The following is a 21,250-nucleotide window of genomic DNA, read 5'->3' on the forward strand; positions in this document are numbered from 1 at the left end:
ATGTCTACAGTATCTATAGCCTTGTTTCTTTACTTTCAGGATCCGATTTTTAATTTTTATTTATTTATTTATTTTTCTGCTTGTAACTGATATACGAACGGAGCTATCAATTTGAAATAATCTTAATAGAAATCAAAAGTAACCTGTTTAAGATTACATAAAATATGATTTTCTAAATTCCATGAATGTAATGGTAATTTCCCCTCCCTCCAATTTAGATGTGATATTAAACTCGAGAGCGGATCTCATCCATCCACTAATTCTTAAGAATCGCCATTTTTCATATTCCTATCTGCAGTGTTAACTACCTTGAGCAGTATTTACTTCAATGTTGATTAACTTTATACAATCCACACTCAATTTTCTATGAGTCTAACCTTATTTAAATAGATAATTCCAGAACTAAATAATAGATAGTACAGTTCAAAATACGTACCACGTATTTTACGTAATAGTTCGTGTTACAACTGGTTAGAAGTGTGTATGGACCGAACACCCGAATTTAACAAGCATAATAAAAACAACAGCTATACAATATGCTTACTCTTTGAACATCTACGTTTCATTTATTTGACTGTCATAGGAGTTTTGTTTTACTTAAACCAAAGTGAGATAATCTAATTTTTGTTTCCAAGATTTGAATCCGGTCTGTCAAGCAAGTATTCTATTCACCAAATTAAAGGGTCAAACCAATAACTATAAAAGTTTCATGACCAATTTATATTCAACGTAGACATAAAGTAAAAGTTGATGAGTTGGAGCCATAACACCTTAAACAGTATACTTGAAGTAAAAACGGAATAGATAAAGTTAACGCCAATAACTTATGCATATGATCAACAATCTCCCTCAACATCTTTTTGTAGGATCCCCCTTTACGATTCCGTCTTTGAAATTAATTAGATTTATATTTGAATTTCAGATGCTTTTACTTTAATAAAGTGATTTTTTCCAATAACACTTGTTATACTGTCAAAACACAGCTTATGGTAAATCTCTGCATACATGTGATCCGTTCTATTCACATTTTACGTGAAATGAAAAAAACAGTTCTACTTTAGGTGAGCTGGTCAAGTAACGAGATATTTTACGAACATCTCACACAAAAGTTATCGTCAGGTTCAACGATATCGACTTTACTTACGAGTGTTAACGTATTTTCAGAAGCAATATTCAATCTCATGTCTTTTCTTTCTTGTGAAAGAACTACACTTTAGTATAGCGATCTAATGTAACGCATTATTATGAGCGCACAGTTATAAATACCAAGTCAGGATAAAAACAAAACAAATAAGGCATGGCACAGTTAACAAAACTAAATACAAGCTGCATTTTGTGTGTGTGTGTGTGTGTGTGTGTGTGTTGAATACTTATCCTTACAAACTACGAATAAAAAAATAAAGAAACAAATGTGATTGAAGAAACTCAATACTTTCTCAAATAATCTAGCTTTTCATCAGTACGAAAACAATTTAAGCTTTGCACCGATAAGTAAAAAGATGGCTACACAAACCTAACTTAGTATAGAATCTTGTCAAAAGCAAATCATTGAGGGTGATAATAAAACTACTCTAAGTTTGTTTTGCTTTCTTAAATATTAGCTTATAATTTAAAACAAACCTTTTCTTCTTTTTTTTTGTAGATTAAAAACTATGCCTATTTTCTTTCTTGCCTTACGTAATTTTAAACACATTAGTCAAGCTTCGAATCTGTCACATGCAGAAATAAGTTTAAACTGGATCTCAGAATGAATATAATAATGTCAATTCTATAGAAATGGAACACTTTCGAACTCGCTCTTTTGAAAATCTTGTCATAACTAAGTTTTGTACACCTTTAGTGAAAATCTATACAATGGACTACCTATGCTCTGTCCACTATGGGAAATTGAATCCTGGATTTTGGCTTTTAAATTTTTCTTACATTATTTGGCCAACCCTCTAGATTCTTCTTTTTTGATCGAAAAGTTTTGTTTTTAACAGAAATTTCATTGTTCTTTTTCATTTTAATAAGCCTTCAATTCACTACCTTTTCATGAGCTGAAGCCTAAAATCAAAAATAATTTCCAGGGTTGTATTTTTTTTTCCTCCCTCTTCACTTAATATGTTTGATGGAATCCAATAAAAGGAAGATGAGCATTATTTAGAAACCACTAGCTCAAACAGACACAGCTAATACTTCTATTATTTTACTCCACTGTACATTAAACATTCTGTTAAACCATCTTACTCATGTTAAAATATTTTATCAGAGAAACACGTGTGTTTTTTTTCAGAACCTGTTCAGTTATTTAATAAGAAAAATTAATTTATCATTAAAATACTAAATATTTATAGGTTTCTGATTTATAGTAGTCTCCCTCTTTAACAATAAGAATCATATAATAGATGTACTGAGAGAAGCAGGTTATTGTAGATGTATGGCTATCTTTGTTTCTGTGAAAACTAGTTCATAAACTATGAAATAATGTAAATACTGATTCATTCGATTCAACTTGTATGTATACTTACGATATAACTAGTTTACAACATTTGATTAGCTTATAGTGTGTGTGTGTGTGTGAGAGAGAGAGAAAGAGATAAACAGCTTCAAAAATGTTATATTAATTACATCAGTTATAAATAGGCGATTAAAATCAGCACTATAAAACAATAATGGATTTAATACAAATTTAGACTTAAAATTATTTTTACTTTAAAATTTCATACCCATTTTATTTGTTTGTTTGTTTTGGAATTTCGCGTAAAGCTACACGAGGGCTATCTACGCTAGCCGTCCCTAATTTAGCAGTATAAGACTAGAGGGAAGGCAGCTAGTCATCATCACCCACCGCCAACTCTTACCAACAAAGAGTGGGATTGATCGTACCATTTTATCCAACTGTAGCTTCAAAATCATAACAAATTATCTGCGGTGCTATCAGACTATTTTAAGGTTTAACTTATATATATATATATTGAATCAACCTAGATTTAGATGCTAAGGTTCAAAAGGTCCTGATATAAATATCATTAATAAAAGAGCATTATCGTTAATAATGAGGACTTCCTTCTCATAGAAGTTATTTAGTGAGACTCGCGTCATTAAGGTTGTTATATTTTTAACATTTAATTTCTGCTCTCTGCAAGATTATCACGTTACGCATAAGCTCAGTTTCCATCTTATCTTTACACACTTTAAACTAATCACAAGTTTTGAATTAGACACAAATACCAAACAGTTACCGTTGCACATATAGGTAAGTGGTGTTTCACTTCAGCGTTGTTAACTAGCAATAAGCGAAGGACGGTGCAGAAAGGGTGTAATACTAATTATCTTAATTATGAGAATTAAAGTATTAAATTTCAAAATCCTTTCGCCTGTTGTTCATTATATTTAAAATTTTATTCTGAACATTATAGAAAACGGATCCTAAACTCGGGAGATAAATGTTCTTAATGTTCTTGACACTGCGTACAGGAAACTTTCTCACAAGTTGTAGAACGTGACACGTTGGTGGGATTAACCACTCACATCTACCTTTTCGTTTTGCGCAGTTTATAAGATTGGAAGATAAGTTAACTTTGTACATGATGTATTCCTACTGTTATGCGAGTCGTACCATTGGAGACGCCGCAAAGATCGCGTTATAATTTTACAAAACACAGCCCGTATTATATATTCCTACTGTTATGTGGGTCCTACCATTGGAAATACCTCAAAAATGGCGTTAGAATTTTACAAAACACAGCCCGTATTATATATTCCTACTGTTATGTGGGTCCTACCATTGGAAATACCTCAAAAATGGCGTTAGAGTTTTACAAAACACAGTCCGTATTATATATTCCTACTGTTATGTGGGTCCTACCATTAAAAATACCTCAAAAATGGCGTTAGAATTTTACAAAACACAGCCTGTATTATATATTCCTACTGTTATGTGGGTCCTACCATTGGAAATACCTCAAAAATGGCGTTAGAGTTTTACAAAACACAGCTTGTATCTTTGTAGTTCTTGCTACCTGTTTTCATGAACTAATTCACACAATATGTCATCCCAGCCTTCAACGCTTTCCTTCCTGTCGACACATAAATAAATTCAGCTTTCAATTTTAACTCGAAAAGTCATATAACTATACATGAAGATCGAAACACTGAAATAACACATGGGATTATCTGAAGACCATCTGGCCACTATTTATCGTGTGTAAAATTTCCAACTTGGATTACATGACGATGTTTCATCTGTTAATTTTTTTAAATCCCAACTATCAAAATGAGTACACAAATCAATCATCGAAGTTATGAAGATTGTTCAAATAATGACTATCGCCATTATGTACAAAGACAAACGTTTGTTTGTTTGTTTTTACACTAACTCATTCATTAGTCGTGGAAAATTAATATTTCACAAGAAAAATAATGCCACTGTTGCTTACCTTCGGAGAGCAAGTCTAATGATGTTCGTTTCAAATTTCAAAGGTATTCTGAAAGTTAAAGAAAACAAATTTAAGTCACAAAAATAGATCACTACTAAGTATAATATACCACTTGAACGTTGTTTAGGTTTTACAATATTACTTCAAGAAACCGAGGATATACAGCACGTTTGTTGCCCATAATGATACTACTGTTCATGGTTTGTTTGGTACATGCAGTATCACACATTACATAGTAACAGAAACGAAGCCTTACTGGCTGCCAGTTTTGTTAGTAATTACCAATCGTTGTATTAAACTAATATATTTTTTTTATATATTAGAAGAACAGTTTATTGAAAATAATGTTTTTTTTAAAGAATCGCATATTCTCAATATTACATTTAAAAATCATCCTAACGTAGAATTCTGGTAAAAGTCGTGTTCTTGTTGCGAGAATACTTTCATTAAAAATTACATTCTATTACAAAGGAAAGATTAGGGTTTTATTGGCCCTAGGCTTTTCAACTTGGAGGCCCTCTACAGACAGAACCTCTACGTGCAATACATTTATAGTCACAGCTTGAGGCTCTGTAATTAGTGCGAGAACCTGGACTTCAGCCCGGTAAGCCCATGTCTTAATCCGAGGTTGGTTGCGCACACTTATTTTTCTAACTTTTGAATCTTGAATACCCCAAGGTATAGATTTTTTTTTTTTACAGATATCCGTTTGTGGTGCCACTCAGTAGATGGCGAAGGAGTTTTAGTTACATACATAGATACTATCATACACGCTAGGTCCATCATATTAAGATAATTAGGTTCATATTCGAGACAAATAATTAATCTGGTGAATGCATAAATGTTTCACCTTCACGCTGTTTTACCTTCCTCGCTTTTATAAACTCCAAAGCTAAAACTCCCCAATCTCCGTGTTTGTCATATTCAATGTATGCCAATTTAGATTCTATAACAACAGCAGCAGTATACACAACAATCTAAGTTTTAACACTATAAAGCATAATCTTTACGGTTCTTCAGTAGTCTGTTAATATCATTGAAAAGTTCATTATACTTTTCCAAGCATCTTAAAATAAACGTCTAGAAAGTGTTTTAACGAAATAACTAAAACATTTTTTAAAAGAGATAAACTAATCCTACCATGACGTGGCATGTAGAGCACTTGATGTAAGCTTAAAATATTGTGTACCTTCGTAACAGCGCAGCGGTAGCTAGTATAATCGATAGCGCATGACCATAAACCTCTAGCATGTTACAACAATTAACCACAAAGAATTAAAGAACAAAACAAATAATACAATATATTAGCAACGTCACATAAATCAGACACGTAGTGGTTCAAAAGGTCAAAGTTAGACTTTCTCTGTAATGATTCTTTATTATGACGTTTTACAGATGTAGAAATCTCGTTGCTTTTACGATATAATATTGTTTTCTTAAAGTCTGTGGTGTGAATTCATTAGGCTTTAGCAACTATAAGAGCTGACAAATAAGAAACAAAATACATAAAAAAGGGTGAATTCGGTAACCCAGCCACTCAATTTCGGATTTTTATACAGATATACATTATAATTAGATATAATACAGGTATTTCTTACGAGAAATCAGCAATTCGTTATGACAGTCAAGTGTTCTTTGTGGTGACGAGGAACCTGCTTGAAGTAAAAATGTATCTAAGACGACTAGTATTGGTATTAAAACTTTTACTGAAGTAAAGTGGAGAACGTTTCGGCCTTCTTAGGTCATCGTTGTTAACCTCGCAATTTGAAAAAAAAACTGTTATAATTTGTAACATTTCAATACATGAACACAATATTAACGTAAATACAATATAATATTCTAAGTAGACGTTGATATTATACAAACAGTGGAAGATGAACTGATATTGAAGTATCTGGTATAGCGACGGGCAAAAATGATACCAAATAACACGTGGTGATATAACGGCTAACCAGTAAGCCATGGTGCATTATCACGTGCTTGTATAAAATAAACTATACAACTTCTGAAGAAAGAACTGCGATGTCAGTACGTTTGACTTTTTTTACCATATATTAAACGTAAGCATAAATAAAGGAAGCAATGTCACTTGAACACTTTCACAGATATATTGGGTTTATTATGTTTCTTATGTGAGCGTTTTATTTTTAACCTGAATACAAGTGCTCAATTATAATAAAATATAGTAAACAATTGTATTACGGAAGCCGAAGTAGGCTGGCAATATCTGCAGATCAGCTTATTTAGCATGGCCAAAAAAAAAATTAAACTAAACGTTAACCCTCAAATTACCTGGTTGTTTATAAAGATCTATATATTACATCATATTTAGTAATTTCTCCCTCTCGCAACACTCACTGTAAAGAACTTTTGTTTTTTTTTTTTTTTTTAATTTCGCGCAAAACTACACAAGGGCTATCTGCGCGAGCCGTCCTTAATTTAGCAGGGTAAGATAAGAGGGAAGGCAGCTAGTCATCACCACCCACAGCCAATTCTTGGGCTACTCTTTTACTAACGAATAATGGGATTGATAATAACATAACGCCCTCACGATTGAAAGGGCGAGCATCTTTGGTTTGACGGGGATTCGAACACGCGACCCTCAGATTACGATTCGAGCGTCTTAGCCAACTGGCCATGCCTGGCCCTCTAAAGAACTGCCCGAAGAAAATGAATAAAATTAGCTATTGTTTTTACAAAATGAATCGAATGGCCAGGTAACATTTCCATCAATTTCCATTCCTGGTTGCTTTTTTCACCGAGTTCTGAATCATCGCTGATCAAACACACATGCGTGTTAAAATCTCATACTTTATTAAATGTTTAGTTACAATATCTCATATTGAAAACTGGAAGCAAATATTAGCATTTTGGGCTAACATAACCTGGTGGTGGGGGCGATCGACTAATAATCCGCGGGTCGAGGGATCAAACCCCCTCTTCTAAATCACTGTCCGTTTTTAGGATTCGATTCTTAAACACACATGTAAATAAAAACCGTATAAACATGTTAACCGAAATTTATAAAAATAATTAAATAACCATTTACGGCCTTGTAATAATTACAATAACTACACACAAGTTGTCCATGGTCGAGGTCAACATTTCTGTCTGTACAAGTCTACAGTCTCTTGATTATCTTCGTTACATTGCAAGCACGACAACTGTTTCTAAAAACAGTAATGACATTGGTTTGTTGCTATTAACTTACTTTTCTCAAGCTATTTCATACGAGCAGTTCATTCTCAAAATCTGTTGCCCATCCCTTCAACCAGTTATTACACCAGCACACCCCCCCCCCCCCAACCATAAGACGGTTGACAGACTTTTATCTTTCAGGAAAGCCAGCAAGATAACCGTTTCAATTCACCGAGAAGGTGAAGCAGAATGGTCGAATGTCTAGACATTAAACAAAATTTGTGCCCTATTTCGATATTGAATTTCCTAATTTCACTGGAAGTTCCTCAGTGAATGATGTAAAAGTCAATTTAACTGTGACGAGTTCACAATGAACCTAAAGGATTGTACTTTTTCATAACATGTCGATTCTTTACGAAATGCTTATATATTCTGACAGTGGCAACACTATTATAAGCCACATATCCTGATACATAAATACACACACAAAGTCGTTATATAAGCAAAAGAACTCGACCCCAGTGACAGGAAATCTTTAAATTAATCTACGAATTTAAATCATTTCATGAACTTTAAAAAAGTTAATTGTCTGATACTGATTATTTCATTCAGAGCGAAAGCTCTGATCTACTTATACCACCTACCGTGAAAACTAATTGTTGAGGGTTCCAGTCGTGCAAAGAGACACTCAGTAATAACGCACGATAAATCTACATTGTTATGCTCTAAGTTACACAGCATTTTGTGATGTGAATGATAGTGTGGCTAACTTCTAACGGTTTAATGGAGAATAGCCTGCTTGCTAAGTAAAATCTGGCATCACCATTATTATATACCGTTATCCATTCATTTCGAAAGTGAATGTTGCGTTTGCCTACGTGCGCAGCTTTTCATATGCAGCGCAAAAGCATCCACCGTAAGAGCAAGAGAGAAGCAGAGAATGTAAGATTTGTAGAGAATGAAGTCATACTGAATAAATCTCTTGGAAAAAAGTAAATCCTAACCCTAAGTAAATTCAGTTATTTTATGAAGAAGCAGTTAAAGTAATAAAATCGTTATACGAATAACTTTTCTGGACCAATTACCGTATTTTTCGGTGTATAAGACACTTTTTTACCCCAAAAAAGGGTCTCAAAACCCCCTGCACCCTATACACTGAAGGTAAAAAAAAATTATACCTCTACTACTTTTGAAGTATTCTAACGAATAATGAAAGGTTATACTGATGTTGAACAAATAAATAAATAACCGTGAAATAAAATTTTCCCTGAAGATAGCCTTGAAAATAGAGGTGCGTCTTATACACTGAAAAATACGATATATTATTCGAAATTGCTGTCTATATTTTCTTTTGTTCCTTGTGAACTTACCAACTTAGCAGCTCACAATTAAGTTTAATTATATGGGCATCAGTTAATTTCTTTAAATTTCAACTTTTGATCAGCGTCATCTAATAAAACGTGCAGATATATAGTAATCACTTATGTGCTCTGTCTTGGTAGGGACTAAAACAATTCCTTAAACCACCAAATATGTCTTATGTTTGTGGATATGTATTTTTACATACGTATGACATTCAGCAGCTTACGTTTCCCCTCCTAGAACCTCATGCGCAGAAACAGTTTGTTACCTATTGTTAAGTGTCTTCTTTTCTTGACTTTACGTTTGGGAATCTCACTGGATAATTAACAGCAAAACAAGAAAAAAAAGAGAAAAAATGCTGACAACACTGTCCGAAAGTTAGTGTCATTAGATTATATGTAGATCATCCTAAGACTACTTGGGACTAAACGGTTTTTGCACAAGAAAAAAAAATACTACAAATTCACAAACTCAACATAGAACTGCTAGAACTAAACCAGATGGGAAAAATATACGTCACACGACAAAATTTTATGATAAATATCCAGTAATCATGTGAGAAGGCATGGAGAAACAAAACTGTTAAGTAATAAGTGTAGTTGTCTAAGAGTTCTTACCCTGAGGGCAGGGGTGCAAAACAGCAATAACTTCATCACAATATTTAAAGATCAACGTTATGAAAACTTAGAACACTGGAGGACAGACGTTGAGGAAACGTGCATTAAATATGGCATTAGATTAATCTACCTAGTATCAAAGTTGACTACACTGCACAACAAAGCTTTTGCTTCTTGAACACTGCTGGGTGTTCTTTGTAGACTTTTGGCTGCTGATCACGAAAATCACATTCAAATTTGCCCATCACGTACCGTTTCATCGAAATCTTCAGTTTCACCAGGACATTGCTACAATGGAAAAACGATATCAGGGCAACTGGAATCCGTCAGTGCTTGCTGACTACTGTTGGACACTGCAACGTGATGCACCGGACATTGAATACAAATGAAAATCAAGAGCAATACACTATTAATTATATTGAACTTAATAGCGTATTAGAAACATAAACGCAATTAAATACGTTGCTGCCGGTGAACAGTTAACTGTATTTCTCAGAGTTCCTACGTGATGATGCAAAACCAAAACTATATTTGTGCATACCCACCTGTCACAATCAGTTAAAACTTTTGAAAAATTGTCATGCAGTGTTACAGATACACAATTTTTTTTTGCAGGAAAATACATGTAATCACTGTGAAACACGAAACGCTGAATTAGAAATTTGCCTAATTAAAAACTTGTAATTTGTTTATTCTTTATACGGGAAGCTCAATGTTTCGACTAAATTAACATAAGAATGAAATACTCACATCTAATCCTGTTGAAAAATCGTTCCTGACTGATGGTGTGAATTTTAGAAGTACCAGTGACACATGAACAGGCTTCGAAGCATTTACGAAAGGTTGGGTGCTTTCGACAAATATACAAGGTGTAGTTGTATACACACTTTGTGCACATTGCAGTTGCTGGATATACAAATATGTCAAAGCAACTTTGGACTTTCTATTCAAGATAAAGAATCCCGACTTTTGCCCCCTGTAGGAGATAAGCTTTACCACTTTCTCAATCAGCATAAACAATGTTTTACCTTTAAACATGAAAAAATATAGTGCAGCTTATCAATCCTTTACACGGAAACAAAAAATTGTCACTCATGTATAAGTGTTATAATAAACGTCATGTGGTAACATAAATCATTGCTAATATATAATTCACTATATATTTCATATCAGTCATTTCGGCCACATTTAATGTTTTGAAACACTGTCCGTCATTTGTTGCTGTTGTAATTATAACAGTGGTAATTAACTGCTCCAATACTGTTTGTTAGTGTTTTAGTTTGTTTGAAATTAAAACAAAAGCTGCACAATGAGCTGTCTGTGCTCTGCCCACATTTGGTATCGAAACACATTTTATAGCCACTAGGTGGGGCTACTATTTTGGGAAAACAATTTTTGAAGGTTGGTGTGATTTGTTTTTAATTGTTAATTAGTCACTGTAATAAAATTAATTCAGCTTGAATCCATAATCTCATACAAAATCAAAGACGTGAAAAATATTGATCGAATGTTTCGTGTCAAATTAGAATTCTGAATTACAATTCTACATGAATTCTGCCCCCAAGATGCGGAGAATTTCCTCCTATGCTATCAATAACATTTCTGCTATTAGCTGTTTCTGCCAACTGAGATAATTTATTTAATATTGTAACGTCTAATACGTGACCTAGCGTACAATATTACTTACTATGTAATCTCTCTTCGTGCCGACAGAAAACAACTGTTCAAACCAATTTCAATATTTTGTATGTTTGTGCCAAAAATTACAGATTATTCATGTGTGTTATTGAACATTACTGGTTCAGGCTTGTAAACTAAACTACTTCGTATGTTTGTGAATACTTAAATTAAGAGCCATAAATTCGAATGTATCGACCGAGTGAGGTAAAAACAGAACTCCTTAAAATAACATATGAACACATGCAGTAACGTAGAATTATAGTTGTGTAACAGATAAATAAGGCTTAGTTAAACAATACAAAACATTTTATACAATCCCAAGATGTATAAAACAGTAAAAAAGGTAACAAGTGCATATCACATAAACACACCAATGATTGTTGGTTTCTTTCACTGTTCGCACATAGCTCATCGAGGGCTATTTCCATTAGCCGCCCCTAACTTTGAAGTTGTAGACAAGAGATAAGTCAATAACCACTCACCACAAACTCTTTACCGACGAACAATAGAACTCATTATCCTAACGCGTGCACGGGTTTCGATCCCCCCTCACCACCAAGCTATGCTAGACCAAAATGCTAATGAAAACTTAAAGTATATCACTAAAAACTAATATCTAAATATTTTATATTTAGTAAAATTAACTTCAATATAAATGTTTAATTTTAAGATTTCATAAAAGTATGGGATTTTAAAAGTCGTTTTTTTTTTTTTACGATTGACTTTAGTTTAGAACTCGGTCAGAAAATCAAACATAAATGTGGTAGATATGTGAAGAAATTAAGTTACTTAAATTATAATACCTAATTTATATGCAACTTACAAGTGTATAAATTCAGTAGAACATACTGAAGTTTCCGGTCTCTCTTTTCTTCTTTTTAATGGAACGAAAACGAATCAGAGTTGTCATTATAATTAATATAACACAGTAATACAGTGGTTTTCATGAAGAATTACTTTCTCATAAGTATCGAATATTTTTTATCCCAGCAGTACTATATTTAAAGTTATTAATTTTACCTCTCTTGACAATTCCCATTATATGGCTTACAATTATTTTTCTATGAGAGCAGAATTTATCTTACGTTCCAGGAAAACCATGGTTTAATCAAAGTTTACAACAACGAAAATGTTACAGAAATAGTATTATATACTAGCCACACTTGCAAACGATAATTATGAAGGATATTCAACAAATATTTTGTTTAATACTTTTCTATGGACAAGTCCTATCTTTCATCTGGTTTTCAAAACGATGTTTTTTGCCGAGTTCTTCGAAGTCCAAAATCTCTTTAAAACCAGACAAAAGGCATGGACAGTTCATAACAAACTATTCAACATGTCATTATGTTAAAACGTTAAATAAAAATAAAAAATATATTAAAACTTTAACTACCCATACCAGCCGTCTTTAAGATACATTTTTTTTTACTTCAAGTGGATTTCTCTTCGTCATGAATTACTTTACATATTGCTAGAAGAAACTGCGAAAATCAATAAACACTGCACAACAGCGTCCATGTTAAGAAATTTCATGTAAATATATATATGGCAGTGGTTTCCAAACATTTTTCACTGACATCTTAATTTACTAACCTTGATTTACGAGACTCCTCTGCTGCTACATTAAATATTTTTTGAAGTTTAGTTGTTGTTTATTTTTTTAATGTCTTAATAACTATTAGTTTGTTGAAACTCATTACACCCTTACCACTGTGCTGCGACACAATTTGAAACCCACACTGCCCTTGATGCATTGGGTTAAAAGTACGCTAACGTAGCTTTCCTTTTTAACAGATGTGGAGTCTGCACTGTTTATTACAGCAATTGAAATGAAATGCTTCTCACTAGGTATTCACCTAGCAATCGGACTTCGAAACATCCTTTGTATTTTCTTTCCCCCTGTCAATAACGCAGGCCTGTGACTATTTTATTGTCTTGAAATGCTTGCATGCTCTAAAGTAATTCCTGTACGCTGAATCCATCACGTACAGATTTTTCACAAAACTTCATACGTACTTTTACGCAAGTGAATTATTTTCATTCAAATCGGGTCACATTTTGTCATACTTGAAATGTTGACAACGGCTAGCTAAGATTCCTGTAGACCAATCGTCTTATGGATCGTTTTATGACCCAAACGTAATAAATAAAAAATGGTCATCGTGGTAAACGAAATAGTTATTTCATCCAAGCTAAAGTGATAGAAAAAAAATCTGGAATCAGCGTACCTTAATTATGGAATATCCGTTATTAAAACCAAAACAAGTTTTTTGAAGTTTAACTTCGTAGATTTTTGTGTTATCAGAAATTACACTAAGCTAAGAAAATCGACTTTCAGAGAAAATGGTGCATATTTCATAAATATAGCGAAATTTGCACAAATCAAGTTCCAAACTGAATGAAAGACAGTTTGAAGAATAAAACGATAGTTTTAATTAGAAAGCTTCAAAAATACAAACGCTCTTTTGTAAAAATCAGGAGTAAACTGATGCGTAAGATCTTTTCTTAGTGTTGATGTAATTGGGTTTATTTCATTGCAACCAATTTTAAGTCTTGTGGATGAAGATTTATAGTGTATCGTAATTTGTGTGTAACTAACAGATAATCGCAGTTCTCGACACTACATATTAGTCAATCAATTAGGATAAAATAACGAAACATTTGTAGCACAACAGATTAGATTAATAAAACTGTTGATAATTTACAATTGTTTCAACGTGGAAATAAAAAAATGCATACGTAAAGTGAGAATTGAGTGGTCAAAAGTCTGTTAATTAGCTGCGTTGGGTAAATACTGAACTGAAAATCACCGTTTTTGTACGCTTGACTGGTTTGACCAGTCATTCAACTTGTTTTTTTTCGCTTTATGGACTTCAATTGTTCAGTAAAAAAAAAATTTCCTTAACATTAATAACATTACGCTAAATTATACCAATCACATAGTTCTGAGTACTTTAAAGGAAGATATCGATTTCTCTGCGTATTATGATGGATAATGCTTCACAGATGCTAAGCCATCTAGACCAACCACGAAAAGCTTTTTTATTTGGCGTTTCTAGTTTCATGTGTTACGTATAATAATTTATTTCATTTGAGTCTCCGATTTGTTATGTTACATACATTACATATTAGTATTTCAAATAACCGGAATTTGAATTTAGAAGTTAATTAACAGTTAATTATGTATTAAATTTATGTTATTTGCCAACAAGATTGATACACACAATTTCCTTTTTTAACACAAATATATTTTAATGTACAAACATAAAAACAATACAATTTATAATAATTATTAATAATGGTTTTTATATAAGACTTTTACACACTTACAAAGTACCGAGTCTTATAACAGGTCTAGAACTGAATATTTCATCGACGATCCAGGTTCACGATGATATTGTTACACACCTCGCTTGAGCGAGATAGATGGATATCGTGCCCTCCAGTGGCACAGCAGCATGTCTACGGACTTAAACCACGAGAAACTCGGTTTCGATACTCGTGGCGGGCAAACCACAAGTAGCCCATCGTGCAGGTTTGTGCTTATATTCCAAACATACAAACAAAGCTAGCTATCGTTTCTTGATTGACCTTACACCGTTAACAAGTTCACTAATCACTTAAGAAGATATTTAGTGACCTCACTGAAGTGAAATGGTTTGTAGTGTTCGAAATCCAAAACCGTTCCTGGTCAAAGTCTGTAGTGTCCGATTAACAGTCGTTAATCAAAGTTATAGGCTTCCTCGGCCTTTAGCACATTGACTTAAGTTGTTCAGTAATAATAATATTCCGTCTCTCGGCGCGTCGGTGTTTACACAAGAACCACGCGAGACGAGAACAATCACCAAAGTTCGTTTGGCGACAATACTGTCAATCACTAGCATTACATACACATTTTTTATTCTTACTCAATAATCTACATATTTCGAAATCAAGCGGAAAACTATACAGAAACAAGCGTAGACACTAAAATGTACAACATTAAATCTGTTATGCATGTACACTAAATATGTAGATAAATATTGAAACTGAACTTTCAATTTTCAAATAATTAATTCTTAAAAGCGATTTAGTTTATATATTTGAATAAATGTTATGAAAACGCAAAATAATTCGATAAACACATTGACAGCATTTTCGACACAATCGTTGATTTACTACTCACGACCGAAGCTTAAATAAAATGGTTTTACTTCATAAATTATTCTTTCATTTGTTTTGAATATTAAGCTAGCTAGCGGACTAGTCGAATAAATAATACACTAATCATTTTTCATTATTTATACTGAACTTTGATTAATCTTTTGATTAATCAAAAAAAACCTAATCAAGTATAGAATCCTTCATACTCTCATATTTAAGTGGCTGATCTCAAGTGATTCTGTAAATAGCTTTAAGTAATATTAATTTTAAAATACGTAAGTACATTTCTTTGAGATAAACATATATTAATTATTCTTGTAATTATGTGTAGTGAATTCTTTTTTAGCGTTTGTGTGACGTAAACTTTTAACTAGATGTCGACAGCTTTTATGAACGGGAACAGTGTTATTAGCATCAATTTGAAAGTTGAGTAATGTACACAAATAACAAATTGCTCACAGGTGTACGAATTAACGATGGTCATTGTTGCTCTCTGTAGTCAAGAATTCAAAAGATAAAATACATATTGTTTGCGAAAAAAAAATAAAGTGACTGAATTCCTGGATACAAAATTTAAAGTTTGTGTAAACAAGTTTTTGTTTGGGTGTAATTCAGTACAAAGCTAGACTATGGGCTGTCTATGTTCTTCCCATCATGTGTATCGAAACACGGTTTCTAGCTTTGTAAGTCTGCAGACATGCCGCTATGCCACTAGAGGGCAAACAAGTTTTAGCTCACATGATTAAACTGGATGTTTGTTTGTTTTTGAATTTCGCACAAAGCTATTCGAGGGCTACCTGTGCTAGCCGTCCCTAATTTAGCAGAGTAAGACTAGAGGGAAGGCAGCTAATCATCACTACCCATCGCCAACTCTTGGGCTACTCTTTTACCAACGAATAATGGGATTGACCGTCACATAACGCCCCCACGGCTGAAAGGGCGAGCATGTTTGGCGCGACGGGGATGCGAACCCGCGACCTTCAGATTACGAGTGGCACGCCTTAACGCGCTTGGCCATGCCGGGCCCTAAACAACTGGAATTGTTAAGAAATGAACTTATGTCAAACCTTAGAAATACACCAGCTTGTTTGTGTTTTTGACAAAATTGTTGGTAGTTAATAACACGAGTGCCTTAAATAAATAAACCAGTCTGTGAAACTAAAATTGTAGACAGGACCCGGATTATCAGATAGGATAAAAAAATAAGTTTCATTTACGTACCACCGGAAGAAATACAGAAATGTCAAACTTCGAACGTAATAATTAAATTTGACGTGCCAACATATTATTTGCGAATACGAACACATTTTGGCTAGGGGTGGGAAGTGGAGAGACGTTTGTTCTGAGGAAACTGCTAATCACGTTTTATTTTGTTTTATGTTAGCCCTGAAATAAGTTTAACTGTCGTATAAATACAGGTATTTTTAAATAAAAATACCCGAGAGGGCAAACAAACTAAATATTTTCTTAGAAAATGATCAGTTAGGCTAAAAAATCGAAAATTTGGTTTCTTTGGTTCAGTTTGAATTTCGCGCAAAGATACACGAGAGCTATCTAGGCTAGCAGTACCTAATTTTGCAGTGTAAGACTAGAGGAAAAACAGCTAGTCATCACCACCCACGGCCAAATCTTGTGCTATTCTTTTACCAACGAATAGTGGGACAGAGTCATATTATAATGCCACCATGGCTGAAAGGGCGAGCATATTTGGTGTGACGGGGATTCGAACCCGCTTCCCTCAGATTACGAGTGCCTTATCCACCTGGCCATGCCGGGCCAAAATCGAAGATGTAAAATTAAAACACTAGCAGACTATACGTCTGTCTTTTTATGAAGCATGTATTTAATGTGAAAATTATTTGAAAAATGTTCATGCAGCACATCAATACTTGAGTAGACAAGACCGAACAAATATACTAACTTATATATTTAGATATACACAAATAACATTACGAAATATTTCAATGAAGTTCGATATACTGTAGAAAATTACATTCTCAGAGCTGAAAAAGTGGGGAAAAACATTTAGATAGCAGAGAAATAAATCTTGACGTTTTAGTCAACACGAAAGTCAATGTGCCATCGTTTTGATATCACTCAACCAAATTTATGCAAATTACATTTTGTAAAAATATCGGGTCAGTCAACGATAAAGGGCGACAAGCTGGAAATGAAGCGGCTCTCAAACTATTCAAGGAAACCATTTTATTTCTATTTTCACTTCCGTATGGTATATCCATTACAACTGACAAAAACGACAACTTGTGATCTTTGCAAAACGAGTAGTTCGACCTAATTGTTTTCAGTTTCCATAAAAGGGTCGTAAAATAATTCTTACGTTAAATATTTTGAATGTAATGAAGACAAAACACGGGCGAAATTAAATTACATATTTCTGATACGATCTATAAAATCTGTAGATTAATTATTCTTTAAGAATGTAGACATCTGGAAGCAACTAGAAACTCGGTTTATAATAAACATGAACACTGAACCCAATGCTTTACCATCTCAAATACAACTAACGCGTATATCACACATTGGTTTGATTGATTGATTGATTTATTGTTTTATGGCACAAAGCAGCAAGGCTATCTGCGCCAAACGTCCGGTAAAAAGGTAAAAATAAATTAAATGTAGTAAAATACAGAAAAGGGAACGAAGGTAAAACAAAACATCATTGAAAAACAGAAAAAGCATAAAACCAATGTTGAGACATAGTCTACAATGTTAAGAGAGAAAGCAGAGTAAGAGAAGTTGTAAAGGACTTTCTCTAGCATAATGGTAATGATCATAACCCGCCAGGAAGACTAATAGGTAAGTTCAAGAACCACCGTCAGTCACCTGAAGTTGGTCTTTCCAGTCCTGGGTCCAGGTTATGTGTCATTATGGCCAGTACTAAAAGGTAAAGTAATAAAAGTTCAAAAAACATGCAGCAAAACTGGAATAACGTCTCGCCAGGACGACTAACGGGTAGTTCAAACAGCAGCGTTAGTCACCTGAAGTTGGCCTTTCCAGTCCTGGTGTCGAGTTATTTAATGTTCTGGCCATTTTTCAATGTCAAATTGAACTAGAGAAAAATGAAACTGAAAAGGGAATCACAATTAAAAAGGTGTAATGAATAAATATCAAACACTCAAATGAGATTAAACAGATTAATGGCCATTAAAAAACTAAGAACTTTATCAAGGTGGACAGTGTCACCATCACCAACAACACTGTCCAATGTTAGAGACAAACCATGGGAAAAAAACGTTTACAATATTGCCGTCGTTGAGAATCGTAACGATGGCAAGAAAGTAAAATGTGGCTGATAGTGATCTGTGTGTTACAAAAACTACACACTGGTGCATCAGTTCCAGATGAAAGAAAACGATGAGTTAACAAACTGTGACCAATGCGTAATCTAGTTAAAACTTCCTCCTTCCGAACCTTACGAAAGCTAGATGGCCAAAGCCCAATATAGGGTTTCATTTGAAAAAGCTTGTTCTCGCGTTGCTCACTCCAAGTGGACTGCCAGCTGGCACGAGTCAAGCCTTAAATACAAGACCATAGTCCATGTACGAAATAGGCACAGTGGTGATAGTGCCGGAGCAGATAGATTTAGCTGCCGTGTCTGCAAGCTCGTTCCCGCGGATACCAACATGGCTTGGTATCCACAAAATATGGACAAAAGTAGCAGTTAATGGGAAATGGGTCAGTCGGTTTTGAATATCAGCGAGAACAGGGTGTGAGCCAACGTGTAGAGATTCCAGGGCCAGTATAGAACTAAGCGAGTCAGTATAAATCGTGCAGTTGGAGTACTGCTCAGTTTCAATATGATCGAGAGTAAGAGATATGGCATACAGTTCAGCAGTGAACACAGAAGCTGTAGAGGAGATTCTGCGCGCAACCACCGAACCGCAGTAAACCATAGCAGACCCCACTGAATTACCTGATTTGGAACCATCTGTATAAATGGGAACGGAATGATTGTTTGAAAGATGTTCATTAAATAAATGACGGTACTTCCAATCTGGAGTACCTGCCTTTTTCAGATGACTGAAAGAAAGGTCACATTTGTGGGCTGTAATAAGCCATGGTGGGATGGGCCGACCTGTGGAATCTGCAATGTTATCCAAGGACAGACCCAAGTCATCCAATTGCGCCTGGATGCGAAGGCCAAACGGAGCAATGGTAGATCGTTTGTTCTGAAAAAGTACGGCTCACTGAGGAAGGAAAACACATCCCCAGGTGGGATGCTTTGGTAAGGAACGAAGTTTCGAAGAATATAGTAAAGATAGTTGCAAACGACGAAGGTGCAGAGAAGGTGCATGAGATTCAACGTATAAGCTTTGAACCGGAGAAGTGCGGAAAACCCCAGTGCAGAGTCGAAGTCCTTGGTGATGAATGGGGTATATCATCTTTAAGGCCGAGTGTCTGGCAGAGCCAAAGACCATTGATCCATAGTCGAGTTTTGATCCAGTAAGATCACGATATACCTTTGACATAAAACATCGATCTGCTCCCCAACTGGTAGTAGAGAGGACACGGAGGATGTTCAGTGCTCTTGTGCATTTGACTCATAGCTGCTTTAAGTGTGGTATAAGGGTCAGCTTACGGTCAAAGATAAGCCCCAAGAATTTGGTCTCAGGGACCACTAGCAGCGAAACTTCACCGGTATGAAGTTCAAGATCAGAGTGAATACCCCGTTGACAGCAAAAGTGCATGCAAACGGTTTTAGAGAGAGAAATTAAAGCCGTTCGCCATAGTCCACTTCAGTACACGATTGAGGGCAGTTTGTAGTTGCCACTCAATATATTTCATGTTCGACAACTGACATCAGATGTGAAAGTCGTCGACAGACAGCCCATTTGCAATAGTGAGAGGGAGTTGTTCAGTGACGGCATTTATCTTTATACTGAAAAGTGTGACACTCAAAACACAACCCTGAGGAACTCCAAGTTCCTGTACAAAAAAAAAGGGAAAGTGTCGAACCCACAAAAACTTGGAATCTCCTGTCCATTAAATTTTTTTTAATAAACATAGGTAAATGCCCACGTAACCCATATATATGGAGATATCGCAAAACGCCATACCTCCATGTTGTGTCATAAGCCTTCTCAATGTCAAAGAATATTGATACAAGATGTTGGCGTTTGAGAAAGGCTTCTCTGATTGATGTTTCAAGTCGAATTAGGTGGTCTGTGGTGGAGTGCTGTCGTCGGAACCCACACTGGGTGGGCAAGAGGAGGTTGTGTGATTCGAGGAACCAAACAAGACGAGCATCAACCATCCTTTCTCAGGTCTTACAGAGACAGTAGTGTGAAGGAATCTTGGGATCTTTCCCTGGCTTAGAGAAAGGTAAAATAACAGTCTGGCGCCAGGCATCAGGAAAAACATTCTCCTGCCAGATCTGGTTAAAGACAAGTAGAAGGACATCAAGAAAAGCAGGAGAAAGATGGTGCAGCATGTCATAGTGTACATCATCAGGTCCAACAAATGTACTGCCAGACTGATGAAGGGCCATTTTCAGTTCCACCAGTGTAAAGGGACAATCATAGTCAAAAGAGACAGTCAGTTCGAAAGGAAAGAGGTGAACGCTTTGCCTGAGTCTTGACGGCCAAGAAGGTGAAAGAACAAGCAGAAGTGCTAGATACCCGGCAAAAGCTTTCACCTAGAGTATCAGCGATTCTCCGGACATCAGCCACCTCCTGACCATCAGAGAGTAAGATCTAGAGGGGGGACAGAATTGTAGTGCCCACTGACCTTTCGAATCCTGTCCCATATGACCTTGGAATTGGTGGTAGAAGATATGCTAGTTGTGAACTTAATCCAAGATTCCTTCTGGCTTTGACGTCTTACCCACCTAGCATGTGCATGGGCCCATTGGAAAGCGACGCAGTT

At 34.9% G+C, this 21,250-nt stretch overlaps 2 protein-coding genes across 4 annotated transcripts in view; both read right to left on the bottom strand.

Annotated features, from left to right (window-relative positions):
- The window catches only part of LOC143234198 (putative polypeptide N-acetylgalactosaminyltransferase 9), a 195,751-nt gene that overhangs the window by 159,575 nt on the left and 14,926 nt on the right, over positions 1-21,250 (bottom strand). The window contains exons 1-2 of one of the 3 annotated variants that reach the window (XM_076471365.1): positions 10,289-10,423; positions 4,422-4,469 (exon numbers count right to left, since the gene is read on the bottom strand). The gene's annotated coding sequence lies outside the window, so the exon portion shown is untranslated. Of the gene's footprint in view, positions 1-4,421; positions 4,470-6,019; positions 6,040-10,288; positions 10,424-21,250 lie in introns of those variants that run through there. The other 2 variants (XM_076471367.1, XM_076471364.1) reach the window with 2 other exon arrangements.
- On the bottom strand, positions 14,457-19,563 carry LOC143234200 (uncharacterized). Its single transcript, XM_076471370.1, has one exon. The coding sequence runs from the start codon at positions 19,276-19,278 to the stop codon at positions 18,895-18,897; it is 384 nt and encodes a 127-aa protein (XP_076327485.1). The 5' UTR covers positions 19,279-19,563; the 3' UTR covers positions 14,457-18,894.

This window comes from Tachypleus tridentatus, chromosome 12, assembly GCF_004210375.1.
Source record: "Tachypleus tridentatus isolate NWPU-2018 chromosome 12, ASM421037v1, whole genome shotgun sequence".
NCBI lineage: Eukaryota > Metazoa > Arthropoda > Merostomata > Xiphosura > Limulidae > Tachypleus > Tachypleus tridentatus.